At 37.4% G+C, this 20739-nt stretch overlaps 1 protein-coding gene across 3 annotated transcripts in view; it reads left to right on the forward strand.

The window, feature by feature from the left end:
- Positions 1–17273, forward strand: part of arhgap17b (Rho GTPase activating protein 17b) — a 46164-nt gene extending 28891 nt beyond the window's left edge. Inside the window, exons 12-21 of one of the 3 annotated variants that reach the window (XM_036590357.1) lie at positions 402–483; positions 747–827; positions 906–1019; positions 1149–1240; positions 2676–2832; positions 4515–4733; positions 6746–6885; positions 7777–8208; positions 10184–10203; positions 15576–15664. In XM_036590357.1, the coding sequence (XP_036446250.1) occupies positions 402–483; positions 747–827; positions 906–1019; positions 1149–1240; positions 2676–2832; positions 4515–4733; positions 6746–6885; positions 7777–8208; positions 10184–10188 (1322 nt within the window). In that variant the 3' untranslated portion in view covers positions 10189–10203; positions 15576–15664. Of the gene's footprint in view, positions 1–401; positions 484–746; positions 828–905; positions 1020–1148; positions 1241–2675; positions 2833–4514; positions 4734–6745; positions 6886–7776; positions 8209–10183; positions 10204–15575 lie in introns of all 3 variants that reach the window. The other 2 variants (XM_036590355.1, XM_036590358.1) reach the window with 2 other exon arrangements.
- The last annotated feature ends 3466 nt before the right edge of the window (positions 17274–20739 follow it).

Raw genomic sequence — 20739 nt, forward strand, 5'->3', positions numbered from 1 at the left:
TTCACATTTGGTCTTCTGCTCAAAGAGGAAAAAGCATGTGATGCCCTGGGGTTGTAGGTTGCTCTTTGTGCCAGAATATGTGTGTGGTGTTAATTCTGCTGGTCTGTGCATGAGATTACTTAGAACAACATTTCCTACAACATCTATGCCATTTTGTACTACTTTGGTTGTTTAAAAAATGTTTTTCAATATTGTGAATGTGTATTTGGTTTTATTTTATTGTTATACTTTAATATATTGTTGTACTAATTGAAATATGATAAAAAGTTATTGGTAACCTGATTTCATGGTGAAAACTGAAGCTTGTCATATTGCTGCAAGCACTGTAGGATAGTTCAGTCTTGCCATGAGAAACATTGACTGTGTTTCATGTTTGTTCTTTGTTGTTTTCCCATGTCTAGGAGCCCTGAAGTCTTACCTGAGGGAACTGCCTGAGCCTCTGATGAGCTTCCAGCTGTATGACGAGTGGATTCAAGCATCGAAGTAAATAACACATGGCATCATATGCATTGTTCAATGCATGCATATAGTATGAACAATTAATACATACATTTTTTTATATATTTTTATATATGTGTGTATATATATATATATATATATATATATATATATACACACACACACACAGGGACACTATCAGATCCGTAGAAACCACTTGGAGTTTTGTTCACTTCTTCAGACTCATACTGCAACTCGTGCTGCTTATTCTAAAACCTCGCTTCCTTTTTCTGTCACCCTCTGTGCAGCATTTCTGACCCAGATAAGAGGCTGCAGGCTCTGTGGGTGGTATGTGACAATTTGCCAAAGGCCAACAAGTCTAATTTGAGGTAGATGAAGTTACTTTAATTATGTAGTTTGTAAGCATCTGATTTGTCAGTAACACAGCTTATCTTGTGTTTGTAAAGGTATCTAGTAAAGTTTCTTGCCAAGTTAGCTCAGGAGAGTGAGGTCAATAAGATGACCCCGAGCAACATTGCCATTGTACTGGGACCCAACCTGCTGTGGGCCAAGACTGAGGGGTGAGTTCAGATCAGTTATTACACTTTCCCGCCTGTAGTGTAACTTTACCTTTGAGGAGTGTCCCCAGACCCAGTGTTTCAGATTCTGTTCTCTCTTTTGAGTTGTGTTTTGTTGTGCTATGTCTCTAGATCCCTTGCTGAAATGGCAGCTGCTACCTCTGTCCATGTAGTGGCCATAATTGAACCCATCATCCAGCACGCAGACTGGTTCTTCCCAGATGGTAAGGCAATGTACTTCTGCACTTTGGAAACAGCACTAAGAATTGTGGAAAGATATTGGAAACAGGGATGCACTGATATGGGCTGATGTTGATATCCAATATTTTTCATGTGTTTAAAGTAAGGACCAAAAGTCTGAGGCTACTAATAATAATGCTTTGTCTTCTACTTTAATACAGTTTATCTTCACAAATTATATTATCAGCATAAAAATCTGAGTGAACAGTAGAGTCTTTGAAATTTTAACATGAATTTCTTAGTGTTTGGTACGTCCTTCTTTTGCTTTAATGACAGTGTGTACTTGAGCTTGAATAGACTCTGAAAAAGACTCCAAGGAATAGATCAAATACACATGACAGGCATCTGAACATGAACTCATCGAAAGGGGCAAGACTAAAAAAACTGACCTTTTTGTTCAAAGACCTTAACATGGTCAGTGTCACAAATTTGCTTAAATGTGAATAGTGACCTAGAAATAGTGCAGAATCTTGAATATTTATTTTTTTCTTTTAGTTTTCATAGCTTTCATTTTTTTCAAAATTCTAAAACGTTCAGTTCTTTGTTTGCAAAATTCAATGAAAACAATCCTAGACTTTTGAAGACCACCATATCTGAATACTGATACCGATACATAAATTTGGCATCACGTTACAAAGAAATATAACATTTATTTCTAAACAAAATGCAGTAGATTGAATAAATGCATCTCCTAAACATTCTGCTCTTCTGGATTAAAATAAACACGGCATCAAATATATACTGATATGGTTTTGATATCATTGGAAACCACATTATTTATTACAGTTTCCAAACCCTGGAGCCCTCCTGCACTGCACATTGTAGTGTTTCCCCTGTTTATTTTACATATGTACATTTACCCCATTTGGCATCTGCTCTCCTCTAGAGCAAATTACAATTTAAACAATATTCATGATGAGGTAGACAGATGTAGGGATAGGAGTCTTGCCCAAGAACCCTTAATGGTATGGGGGGCTGAACCCTAGTCAGCCATGTGGAGGACAGTGTTGTTACCCACTATGCGATACCAATTAATAAATTATTAAACAATTTGGCTATAGATAAACGTATAACGTATGAAATTCTAGTATGCTAGTTAGGACTGGGCAATATTGAGAAAATTTTATATCATGACTTTTTTTTTTAGAAATAGCGTTACAATTTAACAGCAATATCACATTACGTCATCATGGCCTACCAGCACAGCTGATACAACGCCTAGCTTTAATGCTAGTCTTATGCAACTTTCGTAGAAGTAAAAAATTTAAAAATGAGTCAGTTGAGTCAGTTGTGTTGGGATCAGGGTAAACAGTGCAGGACATTTCCAAGAGTAGAATTGGAAAACACTGATCTAGTAGATTTGATCAGCTTTGTCTTTGAGTTAAGCTTCACTTTTTCCCTTTTTTGCTTGTCCTTCAGAAGTGGACTTCAATGTGTCCGGCATGTTTGCCATGCCTACCGCCCCCACGCACCAGCTCAGCTACCCAGGCACCCCTGAGCCGGAGCCAGCCACGATCGACAGAAGGCGTCCGGGCAGCATGGGGGCGCTTGAAGCTGAAAGCCCCCGTAAAGACAGGTACCCATCCCACCCTCGCCTTCACAGACAAGACTCCAGATCCACAGCTGTGTCTGCTTTCTATGTAGTGGCCAATGAGTCTGTCACAGTCAAAGCAGACAGTCCACCTCCACCACAAGAGGCTGTGTAGTCACTTGCGCATGATTCCTCTTCCACAGTGTTTTGTCTTCCAGTCATCATTTTGTGTATGCTTAATTGAATCAATAAAAATGGTTTTCTCTCCTGGTCTAACATTGTAAAACGAGTGATATCATGTGGTTATTATGGATCTTAATGAGTAATACACTCATACAGACTTAGATATGACTTACCTGTTCTGGCCCTTGGGTCTCAAGTAGATTTGACAATGTTAAGTTATCTATTAACTGTAAAAATGGAATACAGGTTCCAGAATCTACTGTTGTAGCCAGGCCTGTCTGGAACATGTGAAGTATGACTAGAATTGCACCACACCCTCAGGCGCTCATCTCCTGCTAATTAAATTAGGGTTTAAAGGTTGAAAAGCTGAAAGGTCTTTTTGTCATGTGGTATTGTGCTTCAGGGTGCTCCCTTAGTAGAACTTTAAAAGGAGTTTGTTGAGTGAGTTTGAACCATAAACTAAACAGACAAAAGGTGCAGTGCTAGAAAGTGCACAGAATTGTTCACAAACTGTGGCAAAAGGTAACAGCATACAAACAGCCACATTCTCATACACCCACACTTTCTTAAGACTTTTACGGTGTGCCAGTTGCTAGTGAATACCTTCAAAAGTGGCCAAGAGAGCTTGTAAGTGGTAACATCTGGATTAAGTTCCGCGGATAAAGTACTTAACCCCTTAAACTGCAGGCTTAAAATGCAAGACTTATTATACAGCAACTATCATCAATTATTTGCTAACAAATATGATTTACTGTAATGTGCAAATGTCAGAGACCACTTTTTAGTTATTTAATTAAGGTACAACTGATACATTTTTCAGGAGATATTTCTGAACAGATTATATGTAAGATGATCCACTTGCATAAGGAAGGGGAAAGTCAATGGAAAATAAGTGAAAAAACAGGAGTGTCCAAAACTGAAGTTAAAAAATTAAGAAAGGTTGAAGAGAAAATGGGACTCCGAACAATCCTTCAAGACCTGGTAAAATACCAAAACTCTCACTGTCTTTGAGAGAGAGGTGAAAATCAAGCTCCACTCTTGCTTCAGATTTAAAAAAAAAACACTGGTATCTCTGTCTGTTCCTATAAAAACTGAAAGCAAGTCTCCTGAAAAGAATGGAGACTCTAATGAAGGTATTTAAATGCTGAGGCTTCTTTGTAAATCTCTGTTAGATGTATATTTTCTGCTTGTTTTCCTGATGCTGAAAGATAAGTAACTTGTACTTGAGGGTGGTCTCTGACTTTTGCATAGTATTGTACACAGTGTAGTTATGAGAAGTAGGAATTTTAGGTAGTTTAAGGGGTTAAACAGCAAAGCCAGGACCCAAATGTATTTCCTTGTAACACACACTGTAAAATGACTAACTGCATCTCCTGTAGTGGTATGCTACCCCGCCTTTCCTCCCCTTGCCATGGTTGCTGTGTGAGAGAGTGTGTTTTGTGAAGGTTTCTCTCTCACTCTGGGCTCTAATGGCTCTCTGTCACCGCAGGTGGAGCTCTGTCAGGTGTGTGTGTTTCACCCTCTCTCCCCTCTCCCCCCCATAGCCCCGCTAGCAAACAGCCGGAGCACGCACCTCGTAGAGCCACCACTCTAAATAGAAAGCAGCACTCCTCCCCTTCCTTCCAGCCCCCTCTCCCTCCGGTGGAGGCAGAGGAGGCACCCCTTCAGTGTCCCGTAGGGGGCCCAGAGGCTGGCCTGGCAGGAGCTATAATGGCTCAGACCCAGCAGCCTTTAGTTCAGCAGCAATCTGCTGAGGACAACAGGTAAGGACCGCTCGAAAACACAAAAAGACCCCCTTTGCCACCGCCACGCTGCAGCTGCCAATCAGAAATCAGAAGCATTTCTCTCTCTGCCCTACCTTTAGCTGTCAGATGATTCCACACTGGAATAAACAGCCTTTCAGCGCAAATCTCTCCAATGTTGTTCTCTGTCCATAAATCGCCTATATCCTTGGTCACCAGCCCTCCTCCAGGAAGTCTGCCCTCCTGGAGGTTTCACCTTCAACTCAAATCTGGTCAAGTTAGAATTCTGAATAAAATTGTTAGCCGGTTTAGGAGTGATGGTTTAGGACTAGAGCTAAACTCAGCACAACCATAGATGTCCAGGAGTTGTGACCGCTGTGCTAAAAATGATGTTAAGTAGGTAAAGTCTCTCAGAAAAGAATATGTTCATCAACCTGTCTCTTCAGGATTTGCCTGCCTCTGAAGCAAATGTATCGAAGTACGCATGAGCTTCATTCTGAAAGCTAGGCCGCAGTCTAGTTGGGGTGCATTTTTGGACCATTACGTCATCAAAGGCTGTTTATATTTTTCAAATATTGCCAAGAAAAAAATTTCAAGGATTCTGCTGAAGTATCCTTCACACTCATCTGTTAATCATAATCCTTTGTGCACACATCTGACCCAATAAGAGTTTAGAAGAAACACTGCCAATAAAATATATAGTAACATATACAGTATGCAATTTCTTTAGTTGTGAATCTGTTTAGGAGGGTGTAAACTGAATGCAGGGTCTGAAATGTACGTGCTTATGGAGAGTTTAATCGTTTTAATAAATGGAACAATCTATCAAGCAGCCTTGATAGATTGTTCCATTTTGCCTTATGTAATACAGAAAAGGAGTCTTCATAGGACAGTCCTATCAAGGACCCACCTTTCTAAGTTGCAGCCTAACATTTGGAATGCAGCTATGGACTTCTGAAGGGAATGGTTAGCTGGATAAGTTGTGGCAGATAATAGTTGTAGCACAATCCTGTAGGTTTGTTGATCTCCAGTTGTCCACTGTCCCAAATCATTGTTAAATCCTCAGCAACTAAGTAAAATCTCTAAAGACTAATTTACTGTGTAGAGATCTGCCTTCCTGCAGGTTTCAGCTCTAACCTAAATCTAGCACACCTTGTCTAAGTAATCAAGAAGACAGTCGTTAGATGGGTCAGGTGTGGTATATAAGGGTTGAAGCTAAACTCTGCAGAAAGGTAGGTCTCCTGGAGCAGGGTTGGTGACCGCTGTCCTAAATCATCATTAGTTCCTCAACAAGTAAGCAAAATCTGTCGGCTCCACCAACCCTGCTCTTGGAGTTCTAGAGAGAGTCATTAGCTGGATCAAGTGTGATGGATTAGGGTTGGAGATAAACCCTGCAGAAACATAGATCTCCAGAGGCAGTGTTGGTGACCATTGCCCTAAATCATCATTAAATCCTCTACAAGTAAGTAAAATCTCTCGGAATAGAGTGATTTACCTTATGGCTTCAGAGGTCCGTGATAAAGCTTGTCAAATGAGATATTCAGGAATCTCAAGGGCTTTCAGATGCCAGTCCGAGTCCGGAAGCTTCTTAGTCAGCTGTCTGCTCGGACTGATCACGCTCTCTCAGTGGCTCCTCTAAACCAGCGGCTGCCGCCTTCCTTCCATCCTTCCTGGTGTTTCCTCTCTTAGTCATCTCTGAATGACTGTCCCTGCCGTTGTCTGGAGACTAACCGTGACTTTCCTAAACATCCAAAATGCCTTGTGATTAAATGCATTTCCACTTTTCGTGCACTCTTTGCAGAAGAATTCATTGCATGGCATGTTGTTTTCCTGTGCTGACATGATATCAGTAGAAACAGTGATTGTACATTGTACATTTTTCCACTTTGGCACTGACATTGCAAGCAAAATCATCTAATAAAATAAAAATGCATCATTCTTTCAAAGCATGAGAAGTGAAATATTCATTAACATCATGCTCTGACAAATACAGTTTTCTGTGTTTTTAATGTTGACTGTATTTTGTCCAACAGTAGTGTCTTTCGGGAGCCAGCCTCCACACCACCGTCCCTCAGGAATGGGCCTGGAGGCCCCACTGGAATGCCTGGACAGCTGACTGTGGGGACCCCAATGTCTGCTTCCAAGGGTCCGAGTCCACACATGGTGCGCAGAGGTAAGACTTCAATGTCCCTGTAGTAACTTAGAAATCGTAACTAAGCCTGGCCGATAAAATGTTAGCGAAAAACATTTTTTACTATAAATCTGCATGTTTTAGGTATTTTCGATTAAGAGAATAAAAAGGTCAAATCCTTAATCAGTTATTAGCACCAAAGGTTGAACTTGAACAGTTACTTTAGACACTAGTACACTAGGCGATGTAGACCTTTTACTCACTAGACTGGGACTGAGAAGAAGTTGAGCCATTCACTAATAGCAGTATAAAGTATGACAGTTGGGAAATTTAGCTAGCTGACTATTTCCAGTAACGGTGCAGAGTAAAAAAAGATTGTAAGCTTGAGAAAAAAAATAGAATAATAGGGGATTGTGGCAAAGAAAAGATCATATCTTTTCATCTTTTAGTTCCTATTTTTGTTGACTGTTATGACTGTTTTAAAAATCTTGCATGCTGAATGTTGAATGTATGTCATCTACAAACTTAAATATGACATTTTTCTGCAAATTTTATATCAGTGTTTATTTTTTTGTTGTGTTTAACTTATTGGGAAAAAAGTAAAACATACAGTATAAAATGTATCTCACCTTTTGCGTGTGCCACATTTTATTTTTCATTTTTTCCCTAATATATTAAATTAATAAACAGTGCATTAAAATGTGCAGCTTTTTCTGTGTAGAGGATGTGTGAACTTATTTTTACTTAGAAAATCAACAAAACATGTTATTTGACCACCATAGGTGGAGCACCTGTGTTCTTATTATCTTATAATAATTATTATTGTGTGATGTGAAAAAATATTTTGCTATAAGATTTTGGCATATATATAACTATAACTAACTATTCAGATCAATAGATGGTGCATTTAAACTACATGCTGTATGGTTTCAGGTACCAAGAAGCAGGCCCCGGCACCACCCAAAATAGCCCCCAGCCCCTCTGCCTCCACAGCCCAGATGCCTAAAGTAGCACCCAGCCCCTCCACCCCAGTCCCAGGCCTGGTGTCCAGCACAACTCAGCCTGCACCCACACCCCGTCGCCACTCCAACAACCAGATACCCATCCAGGCCCCGAGTCACCCTCCTCCACAACCCCCTGCACAGAGCGCAGCCGAGCCAGAGCAATCACCACCTAGCAGCCCCACTCCGCCAGACACGCCTCCACACGATGGCTCCCAGGCCACTCTGCCCTCCTCCTTTAACTCCGGCTCTCTCACTCGCCCCCGGCCCGCCCCCAGACCTCGGCCCAGGCCCAGCGTTCCCCCGCCCCCACAGCCTGATGGCTCTAATGGAGTATGCGGCTCCGCGTCCAAGATTATCACAGGTAAGAGCTAAAAAGCGTCACTCCTTCTTCTGATCATCTTGTGTAGCATGAATGATAAAGTGCATAACAAAAATACTTGGTTTGCACTTTATCATTTTTGTTTACAACATTTAAATTTGCCAGCAGTGGAAAACAGTCCATGATGAATGGAGCAGAATAAAATTTGAAAAGCAAATTTTTTTTAACTTTTTAGATCCATTCACCTTCAAGAAATCATTGTGTTGCTCATTCTCATAACTATATCCTACAGTCATATGCTAAAGTTTAAAGACCCCCTAGTCAAATTACATGCTTCATTGATTTTCTGTGAAAATAAGTTAACACATCCTCTGTATGCCCTGTTTCTGCAATTTTAGAGCAAAGTTTCTGTTTTTTGTTGTTGTTGATTCTTAGAGACCATAATTCTGGGAAGCAACCAGGTACACCTACCTGTCCTAATTTAAAATGCTAAAAATATATTGCAGAACCAAACTCAAACAACAAAAGCCTTATTTTAATACTCAAATATGAGTCCATTATACTGTTTTTTTAGATCCATTCAACTTCAAGAAATCATTGTGTTGCTCATTCTCATAACTATATCCTATAATCATATGCTAAGTTTAAACACCCCCTAGTCAAATTACATGCTTCATTGATTTTCTGTGAAAATAAGTTAACACATCCTCTAACAAACTTAAATATGCCATGTTTCTGCAATTTTAGAGCACAGTTTCTGTTTTTTTTGTTTGTGTTTTTTTGCTGAGTATAACATTTTGGAATAAAATAATACAGAACATATTTAATGTAACATGCATGCCACATTAATTTATTTTTCTGATATGTAAAATCCAGCAAATACCCAGTAAACGTGTGTTAAAGTGTGCTGAAGTGTGTTCTCTGTAGATGTGTTAATATATTTTCAACATCAAGAAAATGTGATTTGACAAGGGGTGCCCAAACTTTTGCATATGACTGTATATGTTAGCTTATCCGTAGTAGCTGAATAATAATTACTAAAGGAATTGTCTGGTCAAAACCTGTCAGCTAATAATGAATGAAAGCAAATAACCATCTATAGTAATTGTGGAATTGACTTCATGCTAATTGGCGGCTCCTCACTTTCTTTCATTTTTAGTCACGTTTGGTTGAGCTGTTTGTTTCAGATTAATAACAAAATAATAAGACAATAATTTAAGAGGTTAATAAAGTTACCCTTTACCAGATTTTCCTACAACAGTAATGCTGATCTCCACAGTTGAGTGTACTTCACCATACTGTACAATTCGTTTTTGTTCTGTGATTGAGCAAATTGCAGTCCACAGTGGTGATGTAATGTTTCTGATTCTTAGAGGCCATAATTCTGGGAAGCAACCACGTACACCCACCTGTCCTAATTTAAAATGCTAAAAATATATTGCAGAACCAAACTCAAACAACAAAAGCCTTATTTTAATACTCAAATATGAGTCCATTATACTGTTTTCTGTACCTTGATTTGTTTTAATCCTTTACCTTCTTAGACCTAAAGTAACTTTACAGCCTGCTTATTCAAATTACATGCATAGATTATTTATATAATGTAAAATAAGACTGATCTGGGGCTTATTTTTTACACGTTGTTTCCATTCGGAGAAACAGACCCAAAGATATCCTCTCTTCTTAATCGCCAACAAAATAAATTCAGGAGGAAATTAGCTTTAAAGGTAAAAAGATAGTAAGGCATTCTTTGTCTTTTCTCATATTGAGAAAGCTGAATGTGGAACATACGCGCAAATAAGTGCATATTAGGCTTAAACAAGAGCTAAGGGGGTTTAGTTTCGGCGCACATTAATATCTCATTATTCAGAAACCCAACTCCCTGAACCCAGCGGCCACAAATCTTTCCCCACAGCATGTTATACGGGGATGGAAAGTCACAGAGAGAAAGCTGTTCATCTTTACACAGAGACACAGTTCACATGTATTACTGACCAGTGTCTGCATATTTCCACAGGTTGAGGATCGTTGTGTAAGGTAGTAACCAGAAAACTTGTTCTACTATTATTAACTTGCAGCTCTTAGCATCTTCATCGCATATCATCAGCCACTGTTCACCTCACAATCCATCTTACTTCCATTAGTCATCCACCTCACGCATTATACTTTATATATATATATATATATATATATATATATATACATAATATGTAAAATAGGAGTCTTGGTCCCTGTTCTTGGCAAGAATTTTAATGATTTAATGAAACATCAATGAGTTGTACCATCATATACTGTTTTTGAAAAACAAATCACTTTCCTAATATAGCTCAAATGCAAATCTATCTCACAGCTGGGGTCCGACTGCTGTTTATCTTTAACTTTTTTTTATTAAACCAAAGAAACCAATTAAACAACTTTACTTGACATTGGAAAGAAATGTGCAGCTGACCTTGTTTAAAGATGAAATATGACCCTGTTGGCTATGGTGAAACTAACCAGGGTCCTTACTGTTGTTCAGTTCTTTTAGGAAGTGATGATAGGAAAATGGAAAGAATCTCTTTACAGCCTTTCAGTTTATCACTGTTTTGGTAGCTGGTGCCCCCTGTGGTCCCAACTGGTAAAATCAGTCCATTCTAAATCATAACCTCATCTAATACAATACAATAGTGGAGACCACTTCCGTAAGACAGTAGGGACGCATGTTGATATCAGAATCATATTGGTATTGGCAGATATTTGCTTAAAATAATATTAGCATCAGACTACGACAGTTTTAAAACTCATCAGATCAGAATGTTTAGGTGATCCTGGGCTACCATGTTAAAATATCTGCATTTTATTCTTTTTCGTGTGTTGATAAGCTTATAGAAATAAATGTTATATTTCTGTGTAATGCTAATAAAGGTGGATTTAGTCCCAATAAACATTTATGTATCATCAACAGCAGACAGGTACATGAAAAATATTGGATATCAGCAGGTGCCCACAGTTCCCATATCTATGCATCCCTATAAAATACAGTGCAACTGGAATAGGTATTGAGTTTTTTCAATACTCAGTGGTTGCTGTGATATAAGTAGTGAACTGCAGTATTGCAGCCCTCTCCAAAGATTACATGAAGCATTGCTGAGGGAAGAATTCCACAGACCTGGCTTGGATGCTCTGTCTGTCCAGTTTTAAATGCAGCCAAGTAAAGGCCAGCAGCTGCAGGAAACATATGGATTGCTATGGCCAGTGCCAAAAGAGGCACTGGAGAATTATCTAGAATGAATGGAACATTCTTGTCATTTTATTATTGTCTAATGTATTATTATTCCTGATTTCCTTTACACTCATGGGTCAACTCTTTTCATCATATTTCACATGGTCCTGGTGGCCATAGCAAGCACTTCTGCTCAGAATGCATGTTCATACTGTGAACAATTTTAATGATTTATACTACAGCATTCGAACTAAAGACAGACTTTTTTACATTGACAATGTTCATATTTAAGGCAACATTGGGTACTTTTCACTTTAGCCAAATGTAGTCAATCAGTGAAGACGTATTTGGTGTCCAAAGTTTACTACTTTTATTTCACACTGGAGCCATTAGACTAATGTAGCTAACAAATAAGCCACAAATAATACCTGTCTGTCTGGTTTCTGACATTGTATGTCAAATGGTTATCTGTAAAAATAGCTAAAAACAATAGTAGCAGCCATCAAGAGACCTGCATTTTGTCCATAACAGCCTGACAGTGTTTGAGGAGTATGTGTGATGATTTAAGACTGATTTATACTGTAAATGTATCTGCCAAACTATTCCCAAACTGCAACAAGACTAGTTATATTGTCACAATTGATCCTCAGTTAGAGTGTAAAACTATAAATTATTTGTTATGGTATCTAGTATTTCTTTCTATCAGTTCTCTACAACATAACGTGAGACTTTGTTCTTGTTATTGGTTTTCTGTATATTCCAAGTCACAGACACCTCAATTTCAAAAAAGTTGGGACAGTATATGAAATGCTAATAAACATTAAAAAAAAGTAAAATAAAAAAGTAATTAGTAAATTCTATTTATCCCTTATTATTCAAAACATTACAAAACACAATATTTGATATTTTGCCTTATTTACTTTATTTTGTTTTTTTTTTTTATTTATCATCACGTTTTAAAAACAATGTGACAGGAGCATATTTAACAGTGTTCCATCACCTTTCCTTTTTAACAACAAGTAAAAATCTTTTATGGACTGAAGACACCAAGTGGTCAAGTTTTGAAAACAGAATTTTTGTCATAAGCTGCGCAGCAGTAAAGGGCCTTTGTTATATTTTGTACTGCATAACGTGCCACACATTTTCAGGGGAGAGAGATCTGAACTGCTGGCACTCTCTGTTTACACAGCCATGCTGTTGTAACATGCATAATGTGGCTTGGTGGTGTCATGTTGTAATAACCACGGATGTCCCTGAAAAAGATAAAAAATAAAATGTATAAAAAGCAGAATATGTTTCTACAAAATATGTATATATTTTTACCGTTAATGCTGCCACATATGTACACATTATACATGCCATTGACACTATTAAACCACCGTACCATGAAATACTGCTGGTAACAATCTGGATGGTCCTTTTCATCTTTGACTGCAGAAAAGAAGGTTGACTCGTCAGGCCACAATACACATCTCACAGTATTCAGGTTGCAGGCATACAGCTGTAGTTTTTATTGTGACACATGTTTTAAGTGGTAAGTCTCAAACCATCCTAGCTCATACAGGACTAGGCCTTTACATGCTGCTTCTATAATCAAGCATGATTGCATCACTGAACATTGAACATTTTACAACGTGTTAAATTCCAGTGTTTATTGGAACGTGTTGCAGGCGTCAATTTCAGAATGAGTGTCTATTTACAACAAACTATGAAGTTGATAAGATAAAACATTGAATATCTTGTCTTTGTACTGTTTTTTAAATACAGGTGAAAATGGTTTTATAAATCACTGTATTCTCCTTTAGCATTTGCATTTCACACTCTGTCCCAACATTTTTGGAGTTCAGGTTTGTAATTGAGCCTTTAGACATGCATTTTGCATTATGCTAATTGGCAGGGTGTAAGCTTCTATTGCTTGTTAGCTACTTTAGACTCATGGTAAAAAGCACTAAACATGCCTTGGCTGATTGACTATTTATTTACAGAAAAGGGAAAATAGTGTACATTTGATTTTTAATTTCATATATTTTTTGCTGAACTATTTCTGTAATCCTGTACTCCTTAGATCTGAGCAGTTGAATTATGGAATTTTGGTATGTGCAGTGTGTGATAGTGGAAAGGTTTTTGGTCAATAAAACTGCATGCTGCTCGAGAGTGAAAGCTCTTTGGTGGTAATGGAAAGTTCAGGAGCTACCAGCTGTCCCCAACCCACTCCAACCCTAACATCAGCCCGCTCTATTGTTTCCCCACACGGCTCGGCCGCTGTCCATCTGCATGTGCACGAGCACTGTGATCCAGCTATAACACTCAGCACCTCAAGCTCATCACCTCCTCTCCTTTCCAGCTCTCACCATTTTCTCTTTTACTGTTTGGGGGTTTAATCTCTTTTTGACGATCTGTGTCTGTTGTGATGTAATGCAGTAGTGTGTGCTGTGATTAATCATCATCAGAATGCATTGCTGGAGAAGTAATTGGTATTAGAGTAAATGAATAAATGAAATGGGTGTCTTGATGCATGATGGCATTGTTAAACTGTTACAGATGTGTGACCTCCTGCCTGTGAACTGTGAGTTGAATGGCAGGCTATGGTAAGGAAACCAGGCCTATAAGCTAATGTACAGTGTTGCTGGGAGTCTATGAATGTGTCTGCACATTAACCCTGCTTTCCTGAAGCTAACAGGCTAACCACTAACCTGCATGTGGAATGACATCCATATTAGCATGCTTGCTTTACAAAACTGTCTGCTGCTTTCCCACATTTAGGTATAGAGTGCAGAGTAAGGGGGGATATGGGGGCTTTGCACCACGGATACTGTCTGAAGATGCCATAATTTGATTAATTAATTAAAGGAATAAATACATTTAAATTAGATATATATCATGTATGGTCAAGAAGTGAAACACATGTTAAATGCATCTAAAAGAAGGACAGATTCTTGGTGTGCTAAATGTTTGTGCTTGTAAAGCAGTTTCTTTTGTCTTGGTTGGTTTGTTTTGTCTTTATATATTCTGTCCTTCAAAAGTTTTTGGACTTTAATGTTTTCTTTGTTGGTTTAATAAATTAACATGCTTTGAGAAAATAATATCAACCATGTACATTTTTAAAACAGTAAGTAAAAACTAGAAACTAGACATCAAAAACTAACTGATACTTTGTTCACAATTTCAAATAATTTTGGAAAAAGCAAAAAGTTATGATGTGGTAACAACAATATCTTCTTATATAATGTTCTTATATAATAAATTGTGTGTTTATGGTAATTTCTTGTCACAAAGTCACTATGATTAGCTGTTTGATCAGCGAGATGTGGACACCTGTTTTTGAAGTTTTTGAGAATGAGACATTCTTCATATTAATTATATCATAATATCAATGTTATATAATGTTCATTTCTTATTCTTCAGCCATTTTTATGCAATCATCCACACTTTATCACTAAAGATTTCTTAATTTTTGCAGCATCCTGCAATTTGTTTGAGAATTGAATATTAAGACTTTATACATGTAACTGCAACCAACTTTTGTATATATATATATATATATATATATATATATATATATATATATATATATATATATATACACACACACGTATATGTTATTGGAAATGTTGATTCCAAACTTTTGATTGGTAGTGTATATACAATAGTATGCAAAAGTTCTGGCACCTCTGGTCAAATGGCATGTTTTGTTGAAGTAAAAAATAAGTTAACACATCCTCTACACAGCAAACTTTATAGCATATTTTCTATGTTATGTTTTTTTAACATGTTAAACTCAGCAAATAAATAGAAATTCTGCTCTACAATATGCACAAATATGCCATATTTAAGTTTATTCTCTGTAGATGTGTTAATTTTTTTTTTTCACTTAGATCAACAAAACATCATTTTACCAAGAATGTTCAACCTTTTGAATAAGACTGTACATTAAAAATACCGGTTATCAGCATTGACTCAGAATTCCTATATTGGTGCATCTTTGCTATTTGTGATATTATTTTTCTCAAAATAAACATGGTTGTCTTTAATACATTAAAATATTTAGAATTTTACCCTACAAGTTGCAAACCGACAAATAAAACATCTTCAGTTATTTACTTTGGAAAAGCTAGATGTTCTCAAACTTTTGAAGGACAGTGTTAATAGGAAGAGTAGGTATTATGCTGAAGCTGTTGAAGTTTGACTGTATATTCTGATTGTGCAGATGGGGGCGTGTCTTTGAAGGGGCCAGGGCGGGTCCTTGTCCCTGAGATAGCTGTGGAACAGCCTGAGGCCACACCCCCTGAAGCTGAGCACCATTCAGAGAGCACCATGCTGTGAAGGGAAGGTGAAAGTCATCCTCACTCTACAGCCTACCACTCCACTCAATCCTGTTTAGAAGCATAGACCGACAGTCAGTCTTAGTGTTATTGGGCCTGGACCTGAACCAAATCTTCTGAGCACTGATGGAGCTTCTTCGAGGCTGTTACTGTTTCTATTTTCATCATTTCATGTTGTAATCCTGTCCCAGGAAGCAAGCAGAAGACATGCTGTAAACTGTACCAATACCATATTCTGGCCATAAACTCTCATTTCTCTATCATGCTGGATTTCCTGTGGCTCGGGCTTTAACTTTTGAAAAATGAATGTTTATGTGCATTTTTTTTTTGCTATATACCCATGTGTGTATTATTACTTGTGCCTTTGAAAGTGTTTTTACTGCAGGACTGTAAGGGAAGGGAGAAACCAAAGCAAACAAGCATGGCCTTTTCACATGGACACTCCGAGTCTGTCAGTGTAGTGCAATGTAGGTAGGCTATGTTATCTTTCTGCCTTCCACTCAGCTAAATCGTCCTTTTTCACTGTGCCACATTTCATTTTCTGTGTCTGAGAGATTATGCTGGAGTGACTTTTTTTTCCAAAATAGACCAAAGACTTAGGAAATGAATCGGCTGATCATATTGAAACACGATTTCAAATGGCACACATATGGGAATGCAGTATATGGCAAAATATCATATATTTTAGAATATTTTCATGCCTGTGGTGCAATATTATTTGCATTTTAGTATTTTTTTTTTTCATTTATGATCTAGACAATCACTTTTTTTTATCTACTTACATGTTTTACTGTAAAGTCGATCTTTTTCAGATTTTTTCACTGGCTTTAATTTGATGGACCAAAGCATACAGCAATAAAACAAATTCAATCAAGAATAAAATGACCACATTTCTGCTGGAACATGTCTTATATAGGTGTGATTCTGCATTTTGTTTCAACAGTAATGTACCCACCCATAAGTGTTTGGTCACTAATAAATTACCTCAGTTTGAAATTGAAATGTTTTAGCAGAACTGCTGTTGCTGTTCATCTCTTAATAAACTAGGTGGGATATTTAGGAGGAAAAGCTGCACAACTTTCATGTAGTGCCAAAAACGGCACAATGCTGAATTCCGAGAAGAACTGTTGATAGAACCTTTTGTTTCTTTTTTTTAGTGCATTTTATGATGTTTTTTTCCCCCCATAGTTTTTCCTTTTAGCAGTTACTTTAGCTCTGAGCCTGAAAATCATGGTCCAACAAAAATGTGGATGAATACTTTAATGGATCAGTTAAACTCAGGAAATAGTCAATTGGAAAACCAACAGCCGTTCATCCACTTCATTACTGACTTGCAAAATCCTTGTTTCTGTGACAGGCTCTCCTAAAGGACTTTTACAGGCTTGTAAATGGTGATTTTTGTTTTTCTTAATGCTTTATTTTTATGTACTTTTCTACTTTGTGTGCACCTTTTCTGCAGCTGAACCAGTCTGTTCTGCACACTTCTTGAGTGAACAAAGATTGCTGCTGTTATTCTTACACAGCAAGTTTATTGATTATATGAATGCCTGGCAATAAGAAAATAAATCTGAAATCAAAACGTACCTTTGAGTAGTGTCGGTTTTGTATGAGCATTTATTAAACAAAACAGAAGAAAACATACAATATCTTTAAAAAGACAAAGGACACCACAAGTATCTCCTGTTACATTATTCAGCTGATTAGGGCACACAGCAGTAACGCTTAGTTGCTTGTCAAAAATCTACAAAGTCATTCTAAATAAATAAAACGGGCACAGCTCCATCTTCACATTCTGTGGGAGGCCGTCATCTTGGCAAAAGCTTGGCTTTGGGCCACACAGAACCTCATTCCAATATGGAATCATCATATAAATGTGTGAAATTAGTGCTCAGAATTCAGAGTTAAAATAGAACAAACCCAGTAATGGAATTAATTTTTAATCTATTAACTGGTCAATAACTACAGAAGGCATGAGATGTTTTAGCTGATGTTTAAACCTAAACAGTTGTCTTCAGAAAGACTGTCTAGTGAACAAATAGTTTATCAACAATTTTAATCTTTTCTGGAACCGTCCATCCTTTTATAGGAATGATGGGATTCATCCTAGCAGGCTTGGCTCGCAGATTTAAACTCACAGTGTGTTTTACTCTGTTCTTAACCTGAAATGACTACCTGAAATTAGAAATGAGTACTTAGCTATCCCTGTAATCATTAGCAATCAACCTAGGATCAGCTACTCAGACATGGGAATAAAGCAGTGCTTAAACATTAGGAGCCTCTTCAGCACGATGGACAATCTGAAAATTTTGGTTTCATAAGCCGATCCAGATACTGTAGTTCTGACTGAATCCTGGTTAAAACAATCTGTGTCTAACCCTGAAGTGGCCCTACCTGCTTAAAATCTGTACAGAGCTGATAGGAAAGCAAGGGGTGGTCTAGTGGCTATTTACATTAAATATATTATTCAAGTAAAAACTCTTAATTCATTATCCAAAGAGAAAAGTGGGCGCAGAACGCAATAACAGATTTGTTGTAGGTGGGATCTATAGACCTCCTTCTGTGGCCTCTTATATTGTAGATAATTAAGCTGAACTTTTAAATCCATACATCAACTCAGAAATGCTAATCCTGGGTGATTTTAATCTAAACTGGTTAACTAATGCATCCGATCACTTGAAGGAAATGTGTGGAAATCTCTAACACAACTAATTATACAACCCACACGACCAAACATGACCCCAATAAGTCAACATTAATTGATTTAATTTTATCCAACAGATCTGACAAAATTACCTCAATAGGTGTATTCAACCCTGTTTTTTAGTGACCACTGCCCTATTGGATGCATTAGAAACACAAGCATAATCATAATAGTCAGGCTCTCGGATGGTGGTTAGAAGAAATTTTAAACATTTTAATGCATTTTAGCAAAACTTTCCTGGCGGTGGTAAACAAGCATGCCCCTTGTTAGAATCCGAGATAATTCAAATCTCTGGTTCATCTCTGAAATATCTTCCTTGCTCAGTGAAAGAAATAAAGCATGGGCCATAGTTAGAAGAAATTGGGACAGAGACCAATGGCTTACTTTCAGGCAGCTAAGGAATAAATATACATCCTACATCTGAAAAGCTAAAGCAGAATTTTGCCTTCAGATATTTACAAAATTCGCTTCAAACGCCTTCAAATTCTAGAAGACAGTTAATTTGCTCAAAAACTAATCAATTCCTATTCCAGCCCATATTTTAATTAATCATCAACAGATTTCTGATCAGAGAGAGGTCTGCCGAGCATGTAACGCTCACCTTGCAATTTATTTATGTAATTTTATTTAAAACTAATATGGACGCATCTCTCAATGACATAGATGCACCCCCAGCTGTAAGACATGGTCTCCTTACAACTCACCCTTTCTCTCCTCATATAGCAGCTAAAGACCTTAACAGCATAGCTTGAACCCCTTTTTCTGAGGCTTGAGACTATTTTAGAACACATTACATACATTTTTTATTTATCTACAGGGTGTCCCAAAAAATTTGACATCATTTCGTAGTCTAATAACATAGCCAATTCCCCCTCAAATGATCTCTGATTTTGACAAATGTGTAAAAACTAACCAAGTTTAATTTTTAATGTTATTTGTTCAGGTTGAAGAATGGCATTCACTAGAAATGAAAAGGCATTTTGTGTGTTAGAATATACTTAAATGCAGTCAAACAAGAGTGTGCAGCGTGAATTTTCGAGAAAATTCAATAAAAATGCACCACCTGGAAAGCAGATTTGGACATGGCACAAAAAATTCAAAGAGGAAGGCTGTCTGTGCAGGGCGAAGGGATCTGGACGACCACCAGTATCAGAAGATATTACATTTGTGAAGCTTTGTGAAATCGGTTATAAAATCTACATCCCTCTGAATTTCTTGTTCGAATTTTGATAAATAAATCTTGTATTGTTCAACATGAAGCCTATTTAATTTCGTTTGCCCAGGACATGTAGTTACTCAGATATTCACGTCTCAAATGATGTCAATTTTTTTTGGGACACCCTGTATTTTATCAAGCAGAATTCCCAGTATCTGGAAAACAGCACATGTAATTCCACTCCACAAAGAATGTGATGCCTTAGATCTTAATAACTGTAGACCTATCTCAAAATCGTCATGCTTAGCCATCTTAGAAACTTTAATGAATGACTAACTTAAGATATTTCTCCATTGAAATTCAGTCTTGTCAGACTATCAACCCGGTTTTAGAGAAAAGCACAGCACAGTCTCTGCTGCTACTCTGATCTTAGATGATCTTTTCAGTGCCATTGACAGAAAGAAACATTGTGCAGTCAGTTATATAAAATATTCTTTATATTAATGACATTGCCACCTCCATTGTCATTTGCAAAATACATTTATATACCGATCACACCATCTTGCATTGCTCAGCTGACTATATTGGTACTCCAATGGATGAACAGCAGCATTATTTTAATGCCCTACAATCAGCTTTTTACAATCATAAACTAGTCTTAAATGTTGAGAAAACTAAATTTATGCTGCTTTCCAGAGCCTCTAATATTGATTTTAAGACTTTTAAAATCCCTCAAGGGTCTGACATTGAAAGAGTTAGTGAATATAAATATCTTTTCATATGGCTAGACAATAAATGCACTTTTAAATACCATATTAACAAGCTTACATGTAAACCGAGGCAAAAACTTGGATTCCTGTACCGAAACAAAGTATGTTTCCCGATGCATATGAGGAAAAAGATTGTTGATGTAATGCTATTGTCTATTCTGGATTATGGTGTTGTGATATACAGATATGCATCTGCAACTACTTTAGACTCTGTATGCACTCTGCTTTAAGAATCATTACTAGAGATATGTACAACACCCAGCACTGTGTACTGTATGAAAAGGTTGTCTGGTCTCTGGCTGTGCTTCGAGAGACACACTGCCTTCTTCTAAACTATAAAGCACTTACTGGCCATATGCCATCATACATCACAAAAATGCTGTGTGTAAATAACGCATTTTATCAGACTCGTTCCTTGTCGA

Source organism: Colossoma macropomum, unplaced genomic scaffold (assembly GCF_904425465.1).
Source record: "Colossoma macropomum unplaced genomic scaffold, Colossoma_macropomum, whole genome shotgun sequence".
NCBI lineage: Eukaryota > Metazoa > Chordata > Actinopteri > Characiformes > Serrasalmidae > Colossoma > Colossoma macropomum.